The sequence below is a fragment of the Melospiza melodia genome, chromosome 6 (assembly GCF_035770615.1).
Source record: "Melospiza melodia melodia isolate bMelMel2 chromosome 6, bMelMel2.pri, whole genome shotgun sequence".
Taxonomy (NCBI): domain Eukaryota; kingdom Metazoa; phylum Chordata; class Aves; order Passeriformes; family Passerellidae; genus Melospiza; species Melospiza melodia.
This window is the reverse complement of record NC_086199.1, coordinates 22152742-22173739: the sequence shown is the minus strand read 5'-3', so window position 1 is coordinate 22173739 and position 20998 is coordinate 22152742. Positions and strand designations below refer to the sequence as shown.

The following is a 20998-nucleotide window of genomic DNA, read 5'->3' as shown; positions in this document are numbered from 1 at the left end:
CACCTCCAGGAAGCGATGGTTGCCGGGGTAACGGGGTCCCGGAAGGACGCGGCGGCCAGGGATGGGGCCGATGGAGCCGCGCCCGGGTCCCGCGGGGGCTGGGGCGGCTGAAGGGCCGCAGCCTGGGCCCGAGGGCGCGGGGGGACCGCGGGCCGTGTGCCCCTTCCTGGCCTGGAGCGCCGAGGAAGTGGCCGAGTGGGTGGCGCAGCTCGGCTTCCCCCAGTACCAGGTGCGGGGCTGGGGCCCGGGCGGGAACCCGCCGCCCTCTGAGCTCCGTGTGCGTGCGAGAGCGGCAGGGGGGCGGCAGTGGCACAGGGCGATCCCTTTCCCTCCGCTTCCCTGCCCAGGAATGCTTCAGGGCCAACGGCATCAGCGGCCGCCGCCTCATCCACGCCAACTGCTCCAACCTGCCCGCCATGGGCGTCACGGACTTCGGGCACATGCAGGTGCAAAAGGGCCGCTCGCTTTTATTTCCTTCTTTTACGCTTTGTTGGACACAAACAGGAGTTGTCTCTTCCTCATTTTATGAACATTTTTTCCTTTCAAACCTCTATATTTTCTTTAACACTGATAGTTAAGGCTGAATTTTGGGGCTACAGTCTGGCCTTCCAAAGCTTCCTAAAAGTTCAGAAGAACAAATTTACTTAAGTTTCATTACCCCCTTTCCCTTCCCTAGTGGAAACCACAGAGGGACCGCATTTACAGAGCCAAATCATCTGTTTTGCATCACAAAAACAGATGATTTTTGGTTTGAACTTCTGCCTGAGTCTTTCACCAGCAGGCTCAGGTAGAAGTTCAAACCAAGAAGAAGAAGCTCTATGCTCCAGTGACTAGAGTATTAACACTGTTTATTTTATCCTACAATACCAAAATGCAATTTCACCACAGTTCTATCTCGCTGCACAATCTTAACAGTTTGTTTGAAGCTAAATAATGCCACCAAAAACATTAACTAGTGCCATGACTGCCTGTTGTTTTGACAGAAAGGCATCAATTTAACACTAAGTTTTTCAGAGAGCAAACCTTCACGAATATTTCGGGTACAAGCAGATAGAGACTACAGTCATTTGTGCTTTCCAAAAGTGGAAGAATTCTATATTCTTTGTAAGCCTCACCCTCATATTGGGATATAGGGATGATGTATGGTGTTAGTTCAGCTGCTGAGTAAATATTAGGCCATGGGTTAGACGTATCAGCTGTGACCCGTTCTTCCTCTGGTTGGAACAGAAATTCCTCTAGATAAGCAATATACAGCCAGGACACTGCCACTAGCTTGGAAGTGAGACAGTCCAGTAGTGTTTTCCAAAGGTGGCAGGTAAATTGGGAACATCTCACAGACTTCAGTGGAACCTATATGTTCTCAAAGGTCATGCCCTATCCTGCCAGTTATTTGTGTTTTAAAGAACTTTTTTCTGACAGAATCCAAGTATGCAGAGCTCTGCAGGATGGGGCCCTTTGGGTCTTTCAGGAAGTGTCTACTAGTGCAGGTGAAAAGTTAAAACTGCAATTTCCCAACAAGAAATACAAACTAAAGGCTGTGAGCAGTGGAAACTGATACAGTTGCTATAGAAATAAGAGTGATAGCATCAGCTCAGTGAGATGGAAATGTTTGCAGTTTAGGGGAAATGGCAGTTTGGTAGAGAACTACACAAACTACACAGCTAATTATGTGGAAGCTATGCAGCATGGACATTACTGCTGGTTTTAATCCCACTGTAATGGTATTCTAAATATCAAAAGCATTCAAGATAAGAGTCTGGTGTTCTTTTGTTATCACAAAAAGCATTCAGAGTCAAGCTAAAGTTGGGGGAGGGTTTTGAGCAAATACTGTGAAATATCAGTAAAACCTTGCAAATGGTATTTTGAAGCTTCAATCAAATTAGATAGTTAAAGTCTCAGAAATTGCCTCAAAAACAATGGTAAGGCTCTGCTCACTCACAGTTCCAGGTCCAGCCATCTCAAACAACCATACACTCATCATTTTCTAAATGAACAATACGATTTTTCACTAATTATTTTTACACTTTTGTGTAGATTGTAATTTGCATTATAATTTAACAAACAGCAATGATTTTGCATTAAGCAGAAGAGACTGCAGTTCTTTTATCCATAACTTGTTTGTCCTTGAAGTGCAAGGATGAAAGCAGAGCTATATTTATGCCATTAGGAGACCAGATGTGATGGCATCCCTGACAGTAAATCTGGAGAGAAGGTGATATGCGCTGCTTTAACAGAGTCACATGGATTCATATGTTGCAACTTCAAGCATGAAACTGTACCAGAATTCAGAATATCACTGTTTTTTCCTGCTGCTCTGACATGGAATGATAGTTTTAGCTGTCGCCCTGTTGTCTTGGTTTAAGAAATGAGAATTGCTGATGTTTTGTCTTGTATTTCAGGAAATTTCGCGACACGTGCGAGAGCTGCTGGGGATTGAGGAGCCTCTCTTCAGCAGATCCATTACCCTCCCATACAGAGACAATATGGGTCTGTTCCTAGAGAGAAAGGCACCAACAGGAGAGAAAGCAGATGCCCTCACTTTCCCACAGTTTATCCAAAAAGCAGGACTTGAGCCCTATACTACAACACCTCCTTTGCAAGGATCCCAGGCCATGGAGGGAGTGGATGCTCTCCCTGCATTGCAGGACATGCAGAGGCAGAATTAGAGACTCATACTGCACTTTTGCCTTTGTAAGAAGCCCAGCAGTCACAGCAGACTGTACCCTTATTAGCTTGCAGATTGTTCAAGGAGGTACAGTTCCACTTTTTCACAATTACAAAAAATTGTGCACTGCACTGCCACTGCAGCTCTTAGACATTTTATTACACCAAACCCATTCCCACATTGTCTTTTTTCTGCAATACTTCATTTGCTTGCAGGAACTAGTGAAGTGGAGGTTGTGGATCAGACTGTACCATTGTCTGTCTTTTACTTCTGCTTCACAGTTGATTTAAAAATACCAAAAAAACCCCAATCATAGACATATTTTAGGCACAAGTGATTGATAAGAACTTCCCAGATGCTCAAGTGAATAGATTTCTCCCAGGCTTCAGGGTCTGCAGACTGGGCTTGCTCTGAAACCCGGATGTAAGATAAATGGCATATACAATAACTGGTGTACAGGTGTGCAGACAGCTGCTCTCAGCAATCAGAATTAAGCAAGGGCTCTAGGTGCAACATGCATAACTAATCCTTGGCCACAGAAATTATTTCCTGTGACGCAAAACCAGGTAGGCAATGTTTTATCATGGTAAACAGTACTGTAACACATGATAGATGGTGGCAGAAAGTACAAAAGAATACTGAACTAGAGAATTTAGGGAATAAAAATTGCTGTGTCCTGGGTGGATTTGGACAGAGTATCCAGTTACCTGCTTTTTCCCTGAAGGACACATCATATAGTCTGTGGTGATGAGAGTGGGGAGCATCATCACCAGCAAGGAAGTAGAAGGGCTCATGAAGGCCTGGCTCAACAGAAAGAGCACTCCTGACTAAATCATTAGTATGTTGTCAGGATTCAATGGCTTTCTCAAGATCCCTCATGGGGAATAAAAAAATAATAATAAAAAAACCACTGGGCCTGATCCTCTTTAGTTTTTTACACCAAAGCTGCAGCCACTACAAAATAACCATAATTTGGTTTTGTAATTCAGTTCTGTATTGAAGCTGCAATAGAAACACAGTGAAACTGAAGCAGTTCATAGGCCAAGAAGATTATGTAATAAGTAAATTCAGACAAAAAAACCCCCACAAAACAAAACAAACAAAAAAACCCCTCAGGTAACCAGGGATAAGCAAGTTTGCTGAACAGTGTAGAGACTGAAACTCATAGAAGAAAATGTGTGCATAAGGTTTTTGGCTGGAAGAGTTTGGAGTCTGAGAGTTAACAGTGCTGGTTGTTGCACTGCTTAGTCCCATGAAGGGGCTGGGATGAGATCTCAGCAAAGCATTCCTCATGGGCTTCATTAAGGTTTGTGTAGATTTAGAATCATACTCAGCATTTTCCTCTGGAATTCCTGAGAAACTGTTGGAAGCAGCTGTGGATAATGGAGACTTGTCATCCAGTACCACACCAGGCTCCACTGCAGCTGAAGTGAGAGATGTCTTTGGTGCTGAGCCCACACTGCTTTGTAGGACAGTCTCCAGAGGGTGCCTGGTACAGTAGAGCCCCAGGCATCAGATGGCACCAGACAAGCTCTCTCTTTTCTAGCAGCTGCCTAAAGAGAGACTTTCTCAGTGACATAGCTGTCAGGACAAACCAGGGGAAGGTTCTGGGAAGGGAAAACAAGTGGAAACATTTATTGGCAACAACTGTCCAAAGCAGCTTGCTAATAATGTAACAAGCAGTGGTTTTCTTCAGTGTCTGACAAGACTCCTCCTTGGGTCTTTGAGAAACCATCAGAGACTTGAACATAAAATGTTGAAGAATGGCTCTGGAATAGTCCTGCAAAAGCAGGAATCCTTTCCCTCAAGCAGCCTCCCCCTGTCTTAACATTCTCAATAGCCCGGTTCATTAACTGTCATAAGATCATTACACCCAAGAACTGTCTTCTCTAGATATTCCCATACAATTTTTTTTTTTTTTTTTTTTTTGCATTCAATGCCCTAGTCTTGATCAGTTGCTTCAAACAACCCTGATAAATAGGATCTAGGGACAAAATAACTCAGTCCAGGTCTTCTGTTGCTAATACATCATCTAAGGTAATTCCTGGGGCAGAGATGTGGTCCTAAGGACAACATGGAGTTCAGCACCTTCCAACCCAACAAGGCAGCCCATGCTTTCTGTGAGATGAGGCAAGCTGCAGAGACAAGAAGTACCTCAGCATTCAACTGTCTTTCTCCTCTTGAGTAATTGAAGAGCCAAAATCTTTGCTGACAAAACTCTTGCACACAAAGCTAGGCAAGAAGGTTTTTGCTCTGCACAGATGAGGCAGCATTCAAGAAAGCTGAGGTCATTTGTTCATTTCAATGCCTTCTGGTGAGGTAGATTCAGCCACATGATGCTGTTCAGGCCTGCATAAAAAATGGCCACCATCTATTCATGGAGTTTTATTTTCCTTGCAGGATGAACAAAAATCAAGTATCAATTACCCATGCGCACAGAGATGTGAAGAGATATTCTCATCTCACACTTCTGGGAGGAATCACACTGACAACCAAACCTATTTGGTTTGAAACCTCTGATCTAGAACCACTTTAGGTGAGGAATTTTAAAATTAACAGTAACGAGTCTAATATGGCTTGTATTTTATGTAGCTGATACTAATTGAGTAACCAGTATTCCTTGACAGGCTGCACATAAATCATATAACCATTCTGCCATGAGGGCAAGGTGAGCACCAGGGGTGCTTCAGGTGCTCTCAACAACTGCACTAATTACAGGATGGCTGTTCCTATGTTTCAGGGCCCCTTTTGTAGAAACAATGGGTTCGAGTTCCATCCAGTGGTAAAACCCAGAAATTGCAGGATTGAGTCCTGCAGTAAATCCTGTAGCGAAACTGCATGGTGAAAGGTGCACTGTGAATTTTTTTTAGGCCACATGTAAGTTAGTAAGTTAGCAGCTTTTATGGTGGCGTTTGCTCAGATGCTTTGAGTTCTTTTCACTCTAAGGGAGTTGTATGAGTTCACTGCAGTATGTGAATATTTTGTGTGTTAAGAATGAGAATTGAGTCTGCCAGCATAAAAAAAAAAAACCTGACATTGGGCCACCCATGACATAAAGCTTGTTTGCTCAAAAATTGGTTTTGATAAATGTATAAATACGTAAAAAATCTTATACAGGAGGTGCAGTTGGAATGATTTTCACTGCACATCCTGGCCAGAATAAAGTAATGCAACTCACTGCCACCTCAAAGATAGGGTCAGCATTTAATTTCTTCCTGAGTTTGGTGACAGTTTCAGGCCCAGGCTCTGAAATGACATGGTCAATTTTTCTTGAGGGGAGGGATGGAGGTGTCAAGGCTTACACAGTGACAGGACAAATGGTAGCATGTGTGACAGGAGGCAGCAGAGGAACACAATGTCCTCCCAGGCTACCAGCTCAGCATTGTTATAAATGCATGTAAAGCTCTGCTTCTGCAGGGCTATTGCACTAAGCAAGGTGAAAGGGACTCAAAAGCTCAGAGAGAAAGCAGAGCTATGAACCAGCACACTTCTAGGCACCAGAACACGTTTACCTGTGCTCTGCCACATGCAGGTGAAACACAAACCACTGCTACCAGACTGGTAGCAGTCTGCCTGCCCAAAGTGGCACAGAGGGACTTTGGTGGCTGCCCATCACTGGTCTTACATAGCAAAGGGCAGCAGCAGAGTCACCCAAAGGAATAATTATGCAAAGAACTCAGCTGCTTGGCCCAGTCCTTGCAGGCAGATTTAAGTCTTTAGCCGAAACAGCTGATCCTTGGGAATCTGGCTAGTTTTCAAAAGCTATTTAATAAACCCTGTTTCGTCTCTTCCCTGGAGATGATTAGAAAGAGGATTTTATTCCAACATCTCCCTGGAGGACCATTCTCCCTATTTGTCTTATCTAAGAGTTTATGGGGTTATATGACTTTGTATGCAGCCTGTAGACAACATCTGTTTATTCAATTACTATGAGCTACACAAAATACAAGCTGTATTAGACTTGTTACTATTAACTTTAGCATCCCTCAGCTAAAATGGCCCTAGATTAAGGGCAGTCTTATCAATTTGTCCAAGTATGTGATGACAGGGAGTAAAGAAAGGGACCCAGACTCTCTTCAGTGGTGCTCAGTGATGACAAGGAGCACTGGACATAAACTAAAATGTGCTGGTCCATCTGAAGACACAAACTCACCTTTTACTGTGAGTATTGCCAAATTCAGAACAGGTTTTCCAGAGAAGCTGAATTGATACTGAAAACCCACACAGCCACAGTCCTGGTCTGCCTGTTCCAGGTGATCCTGCTAAAGCATGAGTAGACTAAATGATCAAGAGGTCCCTTCCAACCCAAATAATTCTGTTAGAAAAAAACCAAACACCAACAGAAAAAAAAAAAAAGACAGTTCATCGTGCATCAGGGAGGCTCGAATCCAAATCTACTGTCTTTGTGTGACCCTCTGTGGCAGCAAACTCTCCTACAAACTCTAAAATTAACTCATCTGTGCTGATAGCACTGAAGGTGTTAAATAAGGTACTGCTGCAAGCAATGTGACTCCATAGTGACATGCACTGTCCTTTTCAGAATATTAAAAAACATCCTACAACTCCTTTTGTGGGAGGTGATAAATTGCTCAGGATTAACACACAAGAGTGACAATGTGCTTAGTGGGGAAAGGAAAGAAACAGGCCAAGGAGAAAGAGACAACTTTATTTACAGAATTGAAGTGAGGTCTGAAAGGATGAAGCCAGCAGCTGCCTGAGGAGTTGTGTTTCTGAGAAAGTGCATTTCAATCCTTCCTGGCATAACACTTTCTGAGAAAAGAGCTGCTGGGGCAGCAGGTTTGTGTCAACTGAGAGAGCTTCCTACTTGCTCTCCATCCAACCCATATGGACTCTGACCACCTCTACATTAGGTATTTCCCTGATAAAGGGATCTTCCAAATGCTGCAGAGTGCTAGCAGAAGGATACTGGCAGAGGTTGCTGTCCTGGCTCTCTGCATGACTTCTTTCCCTAGAGTGAGCCAGAATTAAAAAAAGAAAAAAAAATGCAAGTGGTCCTTTGCCTCCCAGCACTTTCACACAGGGAGAACATGGTCCAGGTAGGTTTTACTCCAGACACAGCCATGATTAGTGATGCCCAAGCCAGCTTGACTGTTACAGGGACTGGTCAGCACTCTCTGTTGGAGAGACTCACAAATGTGACTGACATGCTCCTCTTGCAAGAACAAGCCCAGGCACCACCCAGAGCAAACATTCATCTTGCTGTGCCCAGCAACTTCCCTCCATACACACAAGTGATGCCTGGCTTACAGCCAGGTCAAATACAATCAGATTCCAAAAAGAATCAACCCTGCTGGATCAGTACCATGGTTTTGCCAGCCACAGTTTAGTAGCTGTCTTCAACCACCCGGAGCGCCACGGTCCCATTGGGCACGGGCACCCACTGTCACCGACGAACGCTGATCATGCAATGAGTAGTAACAGAGCTGCTCTCTTGGCTCTGCACTGGGTTCTGCAGTTCCCTCTTTCAGTGACAAGGTGATGGCCAAGGCTGTTCCACAGGTGTTCAGTTCTTCCACCGGATTTGCTAGAAGAGGGAACAAGACACAACTAACAGCAATGCTGAACACCGAGCCCTAGGGGCCAACTTAGTGACTCCCAATTCCTGACAAGGACAGGTACAGCCAGAGCGTACCATTTCTATCAGTATAACCACTCATTCCTACCCTGAATGCAAACAAAAGATTAGCTTCCCAGCAGGGATAGAAAGTGCATAGGACAGCCATGCCCCTACACCTAATCTCTACCTGTTTCTGGTGAGAGTGTCTGGAAGAAAGAGTAAGCATTTCTTACCATGTTGCTGAGAATGCTGTTTATCTTCTCTTCCTCTGCAGAGCCCCGCTCCACCTTGCCTTTATATGCTGTCAGCTGCATACGATCCTTTAGATCCCGGTAGGTCTAGATAAAGGGCAAAACCAGCACCCAGCTGAGAGAAAGGGACACTTCAGTGGTTACATGGTGTCCTGCAGATGGCAGGGCAACTCTACAAACCCCCATGCAGTTCCCAACACAGAAGAATTTCACAGCACAAATGCTAGGAGCCACTCTCCTGGCTCATGGACTTCTACTGGGAACCTTAGCATTTTTCCCAGGCCACAGGGATAAACAAACACCACCAGGCACATGACAGAAGTGGCACATGACAGAGAACAGAAAAGCTAGAGAGACAAAGCAGGCCTGTGTCCCAACTCTTCACACAGCAGCAACCTACCTCTATGACAACATCATGGCACTTGTATTTGGTAGCGAGGTTCAGCCGGGTCTCCACATCTTCCACCAGGCGCACATATTCCTGCAGCACCTGTGAGAGACAGAAGAGAGTGTCAGCTCCCTTCTGCAGGTATGTCCTGCCTCATTCCCTCACCCAGTCCCAAAACCTTTCAAGGTTGCTGGTCACACAGAGTTGGCCCCTTCTTTAGGAAACAAGTGACCTCAAGAGCTTTGGCTGCAAAAAATTTTCTCCCTACAGTGGCAAGCAGCATCTCTGTATTCTTCTCATGTCACCTTCCTTTTTTGTCTTATTTCCAAAAGAATATTCCTGTTCAGTGAAGCTGGCCTTCTGCCTTGCCTGCCTTCCAACATTTGGGAATTGCCTGCTACTGTACCCTTAGGTCATATTTAAAAACTGACTGATGGACCCCACTGCCTGCAAAAACATTTTCCCAGGGGACCTTACCATTTCCCTGAGTAGCCTGAAGTCTGTTCTCCTCATGTCCAGACCTGAGGTTTTGCTGGCACTTTTCCTCCTATCAACAGAATGTTAGGCTACCTCATTGCTACGGATCAGGTTAACCATTGCCAGCCAGATTAAGAAAGAGAAAATTTAATGTAGCAAAGAAAGGTGGCAATGCACATGGGAAGAGAGTTCCCAGCCAACTTTGGCCAGCTGCTCCTCCTGTAGTCAGAGCTAGGACCCAGCCCTCAATACCACCCACACCTTCTGTTGAGGCACAGGTCACTCAGCTGTGTGCTGCGCCCACCTGGCAAAGCCAAAAGATCAGCAAGCTTCTCCCACTTCCAGCTAGGAAGCAGCTCACCTGAGGAGTCATTCATACACCAAATCCCAACAAAGAGCAGGTCATTAGCAGGGGTTCCTGCCTCACCTGCACTGGAGCATTGTTCCTCTGCAAGATCTCCACCACCCGGTGGAAGCCAATAGGTGCCTTCTTCTTGGTGTAACCCAGCCAGTTCTGAAATGAACCAAACCTATGTTAACCCAAAAGGATAATCCTTCCAGTCACAAGAAAATTAGTTTTTTTTTTTCTCCCAGTGCCAGCACCATACTCCACAGCCATCACATGCACCCCACTGCAGAGCCCTTCAGGCAGTGGCTGGGCACAGGCTGGCTGCAATCCCTTTGGTAGCAGAGCTCAGGGGCAGCCCCCTTCTCTGACCTTACTGCTGCAGCCAAGCCAGGCCCAGCAGAGGTCTCAGGCAGGGAGAGGAGGAAAGTATTGCAACACTCTGCAGCAGAGGTGCTGGGCCCTGCTGAAATAAAACCAGTCTGTCCAGTAACTTCAGAACAAGCCAGCTATCAGTAGCAGATGCCAGAACTTGAGACTGTGTCCCCAGCAAGGCTTTCTGCAGCTCACCTTGGTGGTGAGTAGGGCATCCACATCACCCCAGGCCCGCAGCTTGGCACGGGCTGCCAGGGCAGTCAGCACATACTGCTTATCAGGAATCTGCAAGGCAGAAAGCTGCAGTCAGAACAGTAACACAGCTCAGAAGGTCTTTGTGGGCTGGACATGAATGCCATCTGCCCCAGCTCTGTCAGGACCTACACCAACACCCAGGCAAAGAGGCAAGGTGCTGCCTGATGCCATACACAGCACTGCAGAGACTAGGGAGTGGGGATTTGCAAGTGCTGCTGCAGACAGGGTACATCCATTGAAATTCTCCACATGGCTCCCAATTGCCTTTCTGAGACTCCAGAAGGGCCCTGCTCAAAAAGGATGCCATGGTCTCCTCCCTAACTCAGTGCTGAGCCCCTCAGATTCCTCCTACTGAGCTCCTTCATTACATACAATTTGTCTGTGCATGTTTTCAGCTAGTGCTGCCACAACACGGGAGACTCACGCACCTTAAATGTCTTCTTCAGGTTGGTGGGGCTGCTGAACATTCCCTAGAGAAAGCAGACAAGTCAGTGCAAACTCAGAAGGGCAGGCCACAGCAGGGGTTCAGACACCTGTTATAAGGCATCTGCCTCGCACAGAGTCAATCTTCTCAAGATTTTACTGCTTTTTGTTCATGTCAGTGCCACAGGAGGAAGCAGCTGGCAGAAGAGAGCAACTATCCCATCCCATTAGCTATCTGGTCTGGTTTTCCTGCATCCTCAACTGGTGCATCACCAGTACCACGCAGCTCAGCCTCATGGGATTTACAGTGGTTTCTAGGGGCAACTCCCTGACAAACGGTGCCAGGTTGAATGTCTTGGAGCACAAAGCCCCAAACTGGTGCCAGGAGACAAAGTCTCTCTTCCTTTTTCTCCTTAATATACCACAGCTTGACCACCTCACATCTCGAGGGCTACAAGGATGAGATGCAACCTTACCTTCTGCCACATCCTCACCTCAGCCTCCGTGTAGTGGTAGAAACAGGAATAGAAGAGGGTGGTCACTAGTGGCATGTTGAGAATTGAAGCCTTGCGAGGATATTTCCGAAACAGCTCTGACTGCCCAGCCATCTCCAAGTGCCGATCATTAGCCTGCAGAATCAGCAAGACAGACAGGGAACATGAGCCCAGAAAACTGCCTGTATAGCTGTGGGATAGAGACCTAGAGACCATTGTGACAGCAGTGTGCAAGCACAGCCCCAACATGCTATCAAGTCTCAGATCTGGTATTTCACATGTGCCTGGCACAGCAGCCTGAACAGCAATTACAAATACACTAGCCAGGGCAGGCTGGTTAAATCCAAAGTGGTTTAAGTCAGGGACAGCAAGAGATCTCACAGGTAGTCCCAGCCACCTCCTGACCAGCAGAGATTTCATACCTCAATGATGATCTGTCGCTCCAACAGGGTATAATGGTCTTGGATGTGGGAGGTATCCTCAGCTGAAAATGGCAGCCTGGCCAGACATGAAGGAAAGAGACATTGTGACAAGCTCTGAAGTACAGAATCCTTCATTTACTTCTAACTACTCTTGGAAGAATTTTTTTCTACCAAACAAGCTCCCATTCTTCCCATCTTGAATGGCTACTCAAGTTCCTGACCCACTGCCCTCTCCAACTGGCTCTCTCCTAGACAGGCTCCAGAGAAAGAAACATTATGTGGTACCTTTCAGAGAATAACCCAAAGTGGATGCTACCAACTTCCTCAAGTGCTCAGGCACCCAGACTTTCATCCATCACAATCTGAAGGGTCAATGATCAGAGAGTCCCTTGAAGCATCTTTCTTCCTGAATTACCACCAAAAGCTGCTGGACTAGTGATGACCACAAATTATTCCTCTCTGGTCTACACTGTACCCACAACACTACTCCCACTCCCCCACTAAGGGAAAATCAACATCAGCTCTCAACCCACATAAGCCATGGCACTGGCACAGAGGCTTAATTTTCTTCACTACCACCTTCTGTGAAGAATCCACATCCCTCCCCTGCTTTTGCATTTTTTCTTACCCAATGCAACCTTTCAGAAATTCCCTCCTTTTTTCTACATCCTGGATGTTCAAATGCTCCCGGTACTGAGACAGCTGGAGGGAGAGAAAGAAGCAGTGTGTTCTCATGGATTTGGGAGATACAGTATTTCCAGAGGGTGAAATGGGGACAAAAAGCTGATTCCCACACACTCTGCAACCAGCCTCCCACCCTGCAGTAAGGGAGTTTATACTCCTGGGAATACTCACAGCAACTTCCTCAGTCCTGTCTAAGAACCTGCAAAAGGGAATTGGAAGCATTAACCTGGAGGCAGGTTCTTAGCAGTGTGTTCAGCCTGCCACAGGATGGATCAACAGCCTCACCTGAGCAGATCCAGAAGGAACTTCTGCTCCCCTGTCTCTCTGAGGAAATGGATCAGATGGCACAAGGCCACCTGCCGCACCTCCAGCTCCCGAAACAGGATCTCTGCAGGGGAGAGTTTATGTACAGATGGGTAAGGTAAGATAGCACTACCAAGCAGAGGGGACTGAGCACAGTGCATGGAGCCATTGGCAGGATTCATCAACTTCATCACATCTCAAATCACAGTGTTGGAGGCTGGAGCACAGAAGAGCCCAATCACTGGGCTGACAGCTGAATTCACAGCCAAGTGCTACCTCTAGAGAATAGTTTTCATTCATCCCATCACCACCACCCACCACTGCTTAAAGCTCCTCTCTGGAGCCTTTGTAGGCATCACCATCCCCACTGCCTCCTACATTACACTTGCTACAAAAATATTTCATGCTTAGTAAAAAAGCAATACCCCAGATGCTCTCTTTGTAACTTGTACCCTGTGAAGAAATCACTCCCTCCATCCTTCACTGAAACACACTACAGAAATCCCAGCCCCAGCCATGCTCACCTCTCCTCAGCGTCCGTTTCAGGAATATCAGGACCTGTGAGCACAGCCAGACAGGTCAGAATTAAGACAGACAAACAAACAGCACACTGGTCAAGGCCTAGAGAAGTTTTTGCAAAGGGCCTCTGAAAACTCAGCTCTTATAGAACTGAACTGAATTCTGGTACCCACAACACCCAGGACAAGCAGTGAGCCTGGGCCACAGCTGCCTAGCTCCTGCTCTGGAGTTTAGATAAGTGAGACCAAAATTTACAAAGGAAAATCTTTCCATGCAAAATACAAAGGAATTAAAAGACCCAGATGAAGTAAGCTCTAACACAATCCCATTTCCTCTCTGATATTTTAAAAGCCAGAAAAACTGGTGAGGCCCCAGATCCCAAATGCCAGGTCCCAGATTTTCTGTGCTGAAATGAGCAGATTAAACCTTGACCTTCAAGAAGTAGGTGCAAAAATCTGTAAGGCTGATGGATCAGAGTCCTTATTATTAGCATCAATTCTGCAGAGTGGCAGGAAAGACAGCAGGAATACAGAATTTCCCAGTCTTTAGCTTTGACATTTCTAGTAACTGTTTGAACTAAAGAACACCCCCCAGTCCTGCAAGAGCAGGTGGCCAGCTGACTGCATTCTCACAAGCACTCTCCATGGGGCCACCCACAAGTCCCAGCCCTGTACAGCCCCAGCAGGACTCACAGCTGTAATGACATTCCCATCGTGCCCTGCCACAGCTTCATCCAAGAGCACCAGCTTGTCCTGCAGGGAGCGAAATCTCTCTAGAGAGCAGACCTAGAGATAGAACAGGAAGAAGGCGGCATGTGGGACATGAGACAATCCTCAGGCTGAATCCAAGTTATTATTCATTCCTCTCCCATAAGCCCTTCAGCAACATGAATAACTGTCCTCCCAATGAGTGGAGAAATTCTCATTTAGCTGAAACCACATGCACACATAATCCCTGGAAATCTGTCCACAGGGGTTGCAGTCAACTCTCATTACTGCCCAGTCTAGGACGGCAGACAATGTACATTCAGCACAAACACCCTTGTAACAAGACAAAACTTTCCTGTACACCACAAACCACTAGCCCTGACAAGAGGAGGGAACTCTACAAGCCCCTTTCCACAAAGGGCACCAGATAAGTAGAGTCATAACTCTTTCTCCCTTCTTCTTACCCCACATCTGTGGCCTCTCTCAGCCTTTAGCTCACCTCAGCATTTGAGGAGATATATGCAGAGTGAAACCACAATCTCCCTATGTGTTCACTGCACACTGAGGCAGCTGAGACTAAGATTACAGCTCCAGTGAAACCATTTCTGTCTTCCTCCCTCCATTTGCCACCAAGTGAGAATGGAGATAAAGCCCCACCCTCTCATATTTTAAAATAAATCCAGCCCCAGGGAGCAGAAGGGGTAGAAAGGGACAAAGCAGTACAGATACCTACTGTCAGAGCCTTGCTGAGGGGATAACTCAAGTTAACAAAGCAACAAAACCCTGAAGTTCTCCTGCTGCTCCTGAGCTAGTGTGATCCCAGCACTGCCACCTGGCAAAGTAACAGACAGGCAGAGCACCATCCCTGCTAGGTGCTGCAAGCAACACAGATCCCCTCCTTGCTCCCACAATAGCCAGGAGCACAGCAAAGTGCAAAGCATTTTGGGACCACCCACCCTCCATCTCTTACAAGCAGGTGCGAGTGCAAAGTCCTTACCTTGCCCCTCTGCATTCTCCTGACTGTATCTTTGGGGCTCCAGTCACCACTGTAATCCTGCCACAAGAGAAATAAAGCACTTAAGCCTCAGATCATTTCAGCAATCTCCAAGCTGCTTTCCACTTCTGCTGCATCAGTGCTGGCCTACATATAGCTACTCACACTGATCATCCAGCTGCTCCAGGAGAGGTGTTAGTAGGATGTATATGTACATTTTTCAGGTGCAAATGTTGAGCCCTCAGACTCTGCATGTGCTGGTGTGGAGGGAAGCTAAAGGCCCATATGTTAACACAGCATTTCTAGTGCCTCAGTAAGATCTGTCATCATATCCTTTATAAGTAGTGCATTGCATCAAGTTGTTTCCTTGCAAACTATGTTGCTTTCAGGACAAACAAAATACTTGCAAAACAGACTAACCCAAAACTGAAGGGCAAGGAGTTAGTTTCTTGTTACAATTCAGACAGACTTCTGCTGGTGAGCTTTCCACAGCAGCGTGGAGAACAGGGACAACAGCCTCAGGCAAGCACCTGGGGAGTTGCTCAAGACAAGGACAGTGTGACAAGGGCATTGAAGCCTGGAGGAGGACCACCTTAAGGTCACATGCTACCACTGCTGCAACGACCAGAATTTTGCCCCTGCAGCAGGCAGACACTACGATCTGAAGCACTGGATAAAAAGTGATGGTGGCCCAGGCCACTCCTAACTCCATAAAGTCATCTCATCTAGGTCTCTGTGAGGCCCTCAAGCCAGTAGTTGCAATTCAGCTTTCTGCCTCAAAAGGCCCAGGGAAAGGAAGCAACAAGAACCAGCTCTGAGGACACTGAATTTTAAATCCATTGAAGATTTATTGAAAGCCCAAATCTAAGGATGAAAGGTCGGGCCCAGTCCTACTGGGAGACCTCTGCGCATGAGTCTCTCAAAGCAATGCGCAGCTGAGTGTCAAATATCCTGAGCACCAGAGCTCCCTCCAGCACCTCTGGCCAGAGGCATCTTCTCAGCCTGTCACTGTCAGGACACTCATCAAAAGCTGCCACTAGCTTTCCCTTTTTTGTCCCACCCCTATTTGCACTTAAGAGGCTGTATAATCCTCCTCCTTCCTGTTTCACTGCTTCTGCAGGCCCAGAACAGAACACAACAGGGCACTCTTGTTTCTCCTGCTGTGCTTTGAGGAAGTGCTGTCTGTTAGGTTTTGTCATTAATGGCTAACTGACAAAATACACCAGTCTGGGGAGGATCAGATGGCCAAGGACAGGTGGAGCATGAACCCTGGCAGCTCAAGGATGCAAGTGCCAGCTACTGGAGGAGCCTGGGGTCTGGGATTCAGCTACAAAACAAACCACATGTCCAAGACCAGCTACTGGAGGGACCCATACAGCGTGTGTATGTTCCACTAGTGGAGCTGGTCAGCCAGTGAGGAAGCTCAGGATGAAGCTTGAGTGTTCTCTGTATGTGTCTACTCACAAAGGCATTGGTCTGTCTGTGTTAATCTGTGCAGACAGCTGTGTTAGTATTGTGCATGTCTGTCTCTGCAGGAAATATAAGCTCAGTCCTGTTACTGCCTGGACCTAGGGACATGGGACCACAATCTCACACCTAGTAAGAGGAATCCACGTAGTCCCAAAATCCTCTAGATTCTCTAACACTTACCACTGCATATCTGGTAGACAAACATTCCTGCCAACTGAAACACTGCCTCTGCACAACTCCCTCTGTATTGTCCCAGTGATTCGTGAACAAGAAATTTCAAAACTTTCATATTTAAAAAAATGTAAAAACCACATGTGATGCCAGTTTATCTGACCTGACATGAAAGCACCTTACAGACAAAGCACTATTTTGAAATCCTTTCCACAAAGACTGCTAGGCTATTCATTAAAAGGAGTAACCAAAACCAAGACCCCCTGCAATGCTCCATACTTCTGTGCAAAAAGAGAGAATGCTTAAATTACTGCAAGGCTGCATTTTGCAGCTCCCTGTCCTATTCTCTGCATTGCCCTGTTCTGTCTGAAACAGCAAATAATCACCTCCCATGAAACCAGTAGAGTAGGAAGTCCACTAATCTTGGTGTAAAACAAGCACAGGCTGCTCACCTTGTACTCAGCTTTCGGCCTGCGCAGCTCTGGGGCATAGTTTTTAACTCCTGTGTCAGTGAGAGCTGAGAGGAAAAGGCATACATGAGTAGTGCATAAAAATCCTGATTCACATCCACTTCCAAACCCATCCCTTTCTTGGTTTTCATGGCAGAAGACCCAAACTTCAGCATCAAATGGCAATACAGCATTACTCTAAAACAGTTTTCAGTTGTACATAAGTAATTACCCCAAATCATCATGCCAATTCTTTAATTTCCTTGAGGAAAGAACAAGCCACAATTCAACTTTTAGATAGCACATGATTCAGTTTCCCTTCTTGCATCATAAGGCAGATGACACTTCCCTTTTTTTTTGGAAATGCTTAGTTTCATGTAAATCTGCACCCCTCCCAGGATGAGGCAGGGCCCCAAAACTTACCATCTGAAAGGGACTGGAAACTTGAGAGTTTGTTTCGTCCTGAAATAAAAACACTGATGAGACACTGTCACTTCACCAGCTGCATCTCCTGCACAGGGAACATAAGCCTAGACTGCAGCCAGTTTGCTGCAGCTATGCCATAGAACAAGCCTCCCTGTACAGTGATTCACACCACACCAGCACAGTGGGGCTCACCTCTTACTTTCTAAGGTGCTGAAGTTGTCTGTGGCATTGCAAACCATACCACACTCCATCCCTATCTGCTCTCTTGGTGCTGAGGCCAGTAGAGGTTACACCTGAATTCACTCACCTACCTACAGAGCAGAGACTCAAGCACATAGCACTGCAACATAGGCCATGGCAACATGGACAGCTCCAGCCACCAGGGCTGCAATTTGGATGCCTTTCTTCATCACCTTATTGTCAAAGTTGAGAGTAAAAAATACCCCAGAGAAAGAGAGACAAAGTAAAAGCTGCTTTGCTGTCTTGCTGTGTGAGAACAGAGCTGAACTCTTGCAAGCTGTGTGTGTTTGCCCACAGCCTGCTGCACAGCTCCCCCCATAACCAGCTACGCTGCCACTGCTGCTGTCATGTGTTTGCTGAACCAACACCAACACAGCCAGCTGAGCTCCAAATAAAGCATAATCAATTTGTCTTCTATTCACAACTCAAAATCAAATGAGGGGTACGTGGGTCAAGCCAGTCCCTTTGCAACCTGGTCCTTCCACCAACCAAATGGATTGCCACACAGTGCTGTGCTCTACCCTGCTGCTCTCTGGAACCTGGATTTTAAGAAGCTGTAATCTCCAAAGCCCCTTCCCACTCCACAAAAAACACGTGATCTACTGCACCAGACAGTCTTCAATTTCTGACCAGAGAGCAATACACTTCCATCCTGAGGAGATGGGAGCTTCCCTGTTTTGCAATACTTCAGATGAAACAATTTACATAACACATTGCCCCTTGACAGTCTCAAGGGAAAACACATTTGTCAATATGGCATATGCTGAACCTCACCTTTGAACAGGCTGCTTAGGGAGTAGGAAGAAGCTTGTTTGGGAAGAGCAGCATAGGAGGAAGAGCCTTTCTGCAGGCTGGAGTCTCGGCCATCCAGGGAGCTAGTGCTGCCAGAGGCTGTTTCTTTGATTGACCAGGAGATACCTGTGTGCAGATATGTCATTTTTATCCCAGAAAGTCTGTAAAGAACGATCTTCTGGCACGGCAGAAACATTACCAGACGTGTGCTGGTCAGTTCTGCACTAGCACATCAAGGTAAGCCTGACCCTCAGCACTAAGTAGACACAGTGCATCCATCTCTCCTTGCAGAATTGCAGTCTCATATAATGCTGCTTGGTAAGCAGTGACACATTGTCCTCCAGAAATGGCTGGTTTCAGCAACACTGTACAGCTGGCTATGGCTTGTGTGAAAGGAATACACAGACACCCCCACCTTTTATGGATTATTGCATGAGGCAAAGCATGGTCCTTGTAGCAAAAATACAAAGCAAGACAGAGTCCCTGGCCTAGCTCCAACTGCAGAAGCCTAAGAGCATGCTTTCCTCAACACTGAAGACTAAGATAGTTTTCCTTCCCACACAGACAAAACAGCTCTCAGTGTGCATCTGCTGCTGGCAACAATGCATGTGTCTCCCTCCTGCCTGTTCCATACAGTTTCCCCTTGTTTTCACACAGCTGCACAACACATGTATTTTAGGATCAGGATGACAGACAAAAAAAACCAAAATAGGTGAAGAGACCCTGGGTGGGAAAAGAAAGCAGAGGGAAGAGCTACAGCAAAGGACAAGAAGATCAGTCTCTGAAGATCCTTTGGGTGACCCATATAAAAATTTTCATGGGTTGGCACTGGCTAGCAAGTGTTACAATTCTGTGGGACATGAACTCAAAAGCACAGCACACAGGATTGTGTGTGGGCCATGAACTCACTCCCATCATCACTAGAAACACATCTGCTAAATGTTTACAGTTCCTTTTCAAATTTTAAGTGTCAGAGTCATTCTATAAGCACACATGAAACCTTGGATATCTGCTTAAAATGCTGTGGGGCCAAAACACAGAAACTTTAAATAGTGCCATTTCAGACAGTGATGTGAAGGAAATGATCACCTAGAATCTCAGAGGCCACCTGAGCAAGACAAGTATCAGATCATAACCACCAAAATACCTGCTCTGAGCTTGGCTACATATTAGAAAAAACACAGTGAATTCCCTCCAAATGTCTGCACTCCTCTTTTTTAACACAATTCATGCTTCTGCTCACCCTCTTTTCAGTGGATCTGCTCAGGTAAATCAAGGAGGTCACAGTGTGACCTGGGAGACTTGAATCAGATTAGATATGCAGGATTGGATAGCAAATAATACTCCTGACTTAAGTGACTTGACTTAAGCAGCAATTTTAAACTCCCTCTGTCTCAAAGATATTTTGCACTACTTCTGCACTTACTTCCCACAGGTTCTCCACTCCAGCTGACCCTCTCGAAGTCGTCATCATCATCATCGACAATATCCCGAAGGCTGTTCACTGCCCGTTTGGACTCCTTCAGCTACACACAAAAGAGTGACCTTGTATAAGGACCATCAGAATTGCAGAATGCACTTCATTTCCTACTATCATCAAACATCTCCCAAAGAATTTCGAATACAGCTTCTTCAGCTTCCATTGTTTCTTCTCGGGGTGGCATTTTAGTCCTGTAGCTATGCAGCAGACATAGGAGCCCTTCCTCACCACTGGGAGCCCCAAGGACACCTGCATGGACACCAACAGCTCGGCCGGCGGGAGATGCGGTTGGTGCGTGGCCGAGGAAGCGCGTCCTCCTGAGATCTGGGACTGGCTACCACGGAGAGAGACGGGAGCCCTGGGTACCCTCCGCAGCGGGCAGGAGGTGACAATCACCGACACAACACCGACCCTCCGCGATGTGCAGGGCCGAGACCCGTGCTGGGACGGCTACGGGGGCGCACCCGGCGAGGGTGTAGGAGCGGCAGCTCCAGGGTCGGACCCTCCCTACCTGCGAGAGCTCGTCATCCTCATCGTCAAAGGTGAAGGCCCGGAATTTGGAGCTGTGCCAGTACTCCTCCTCGTCCGCCCGCACCCTGCTCATCTGCAAAGGCACCGCGCGGCTGCCTCAGCACAGGGAGGGATGGAGGGAGGGAGCGGCAGCCTCGGGGTTATCGCCACCCCTGCCCCAGGTCCAGGTCCCAGCCCCGCCGCCCCCGGCCCCTCTCTCACCTCGCCGCCCCTCCCGCGCCAGCAGCGCTCACAGCAGGGCAGCGCGGGGTGGGGCAGGCGCGCGCGGAGCACGCCGGGACATGTAGTTCTCCCGCTGGGCGCGGCGCGGCCGCTCCTCGTTCACGCACTACGAGTTCCGGCGTGCCCCGCAGGCCGCAGTGACTTGCCTTCGGACTACCAGTCCCAGCGGGCTGCGAGTGCGGCCGAGCGGTGTCTGGGCTCTGGGAACTGTGGGCTGACTCCGGGAGCTGTGAGCCGGCGGGGACGGGACGGGACGGGAGCACCAGCCCCCGCCCCAAGCTGCCTGCAGCGCGGCGGAACCAACGAGCCGCGCGGAACCAATAAGCCGGGGTGGCG

At 47.3% G+C, this 20998-nt stretch overlaps 2 protein-coding genes and 1 pseudogene across 2 annotated transcripts; 1 reads left to right on the top strand and 2 right to left on the bottom strand.

Moving 5' to 3' along the window:
- Nucleotides 1-70: 70 nt before the first annotated feature.
- On the top strand, nucleotides 71-3749 carry SAMD15 (sterile alpha motif domain containing 15). Its single transcript, XM_063159364.1, has 3 exons — nucleotides 71-229; nucleotides 348-446; nucleotides 2400-3749. The coding sequence occupies exons 1-3, from the start codon at nucleotides 71-73 to the stop codon at nucleotides 2664-2666; spliced, it is 525 nt and encodes a 174-aa protein (XP_063015434.1). The 3' UTR covers nucleotides 2667-3749.
- LOC134419727 (uncharacterized) lies at nucleotides 3188-6193 on the bottom strand (annotated as a pseudogene).
- A 1118-nt stretch (nucleotides 6194-7311) lies between these two features.
- VIPAS39 (VPS33B interacting protein, apical-basolateral polarity regulator, spe-39 homolog) lies at nucleotides 7312-20736 on the bottom strand. Its single transcript, XM_063160211.1, has 20 exons — nucleotides 20642-20736; nucleotides 20421-20513; nucleotides 19856-19955; nucleotides 18412-18555; nucleotides 17395-17433; nucleotides 16975-17039; nucleotides 14885-14941; nucleotides 13873-13965; nucleotides 13186-13219; nucleotides 12644-12746; nucleotides 12530-12557; nucleotides 12303-12376; nucleotides 11675-11750; nucleotides 11253-11387; nucleotides 10764-10805; nucleotides 10276-10365; nucleotides 9787-9873; nucleotides 8895-8984; nucleotides 8477-8581; nucleotides 7312-8210 (listed from the first exon to the last, which is right to left on the bottom strand). The coding sequence occupies exons 2-20, from the start codon at nucleotides 20511-20513 to the stop codon at nucleotides 8190-8192; spliced, it is 1476 nt and encodes a 491-aa protein (XP_063016281.1). The 5' UTR covers nucleotides 20642-20736; the 3' UTR covers nucleotides 7312-8189.
- Nucleotides 20737-20998: the final 262 nt, after the last annotated feature.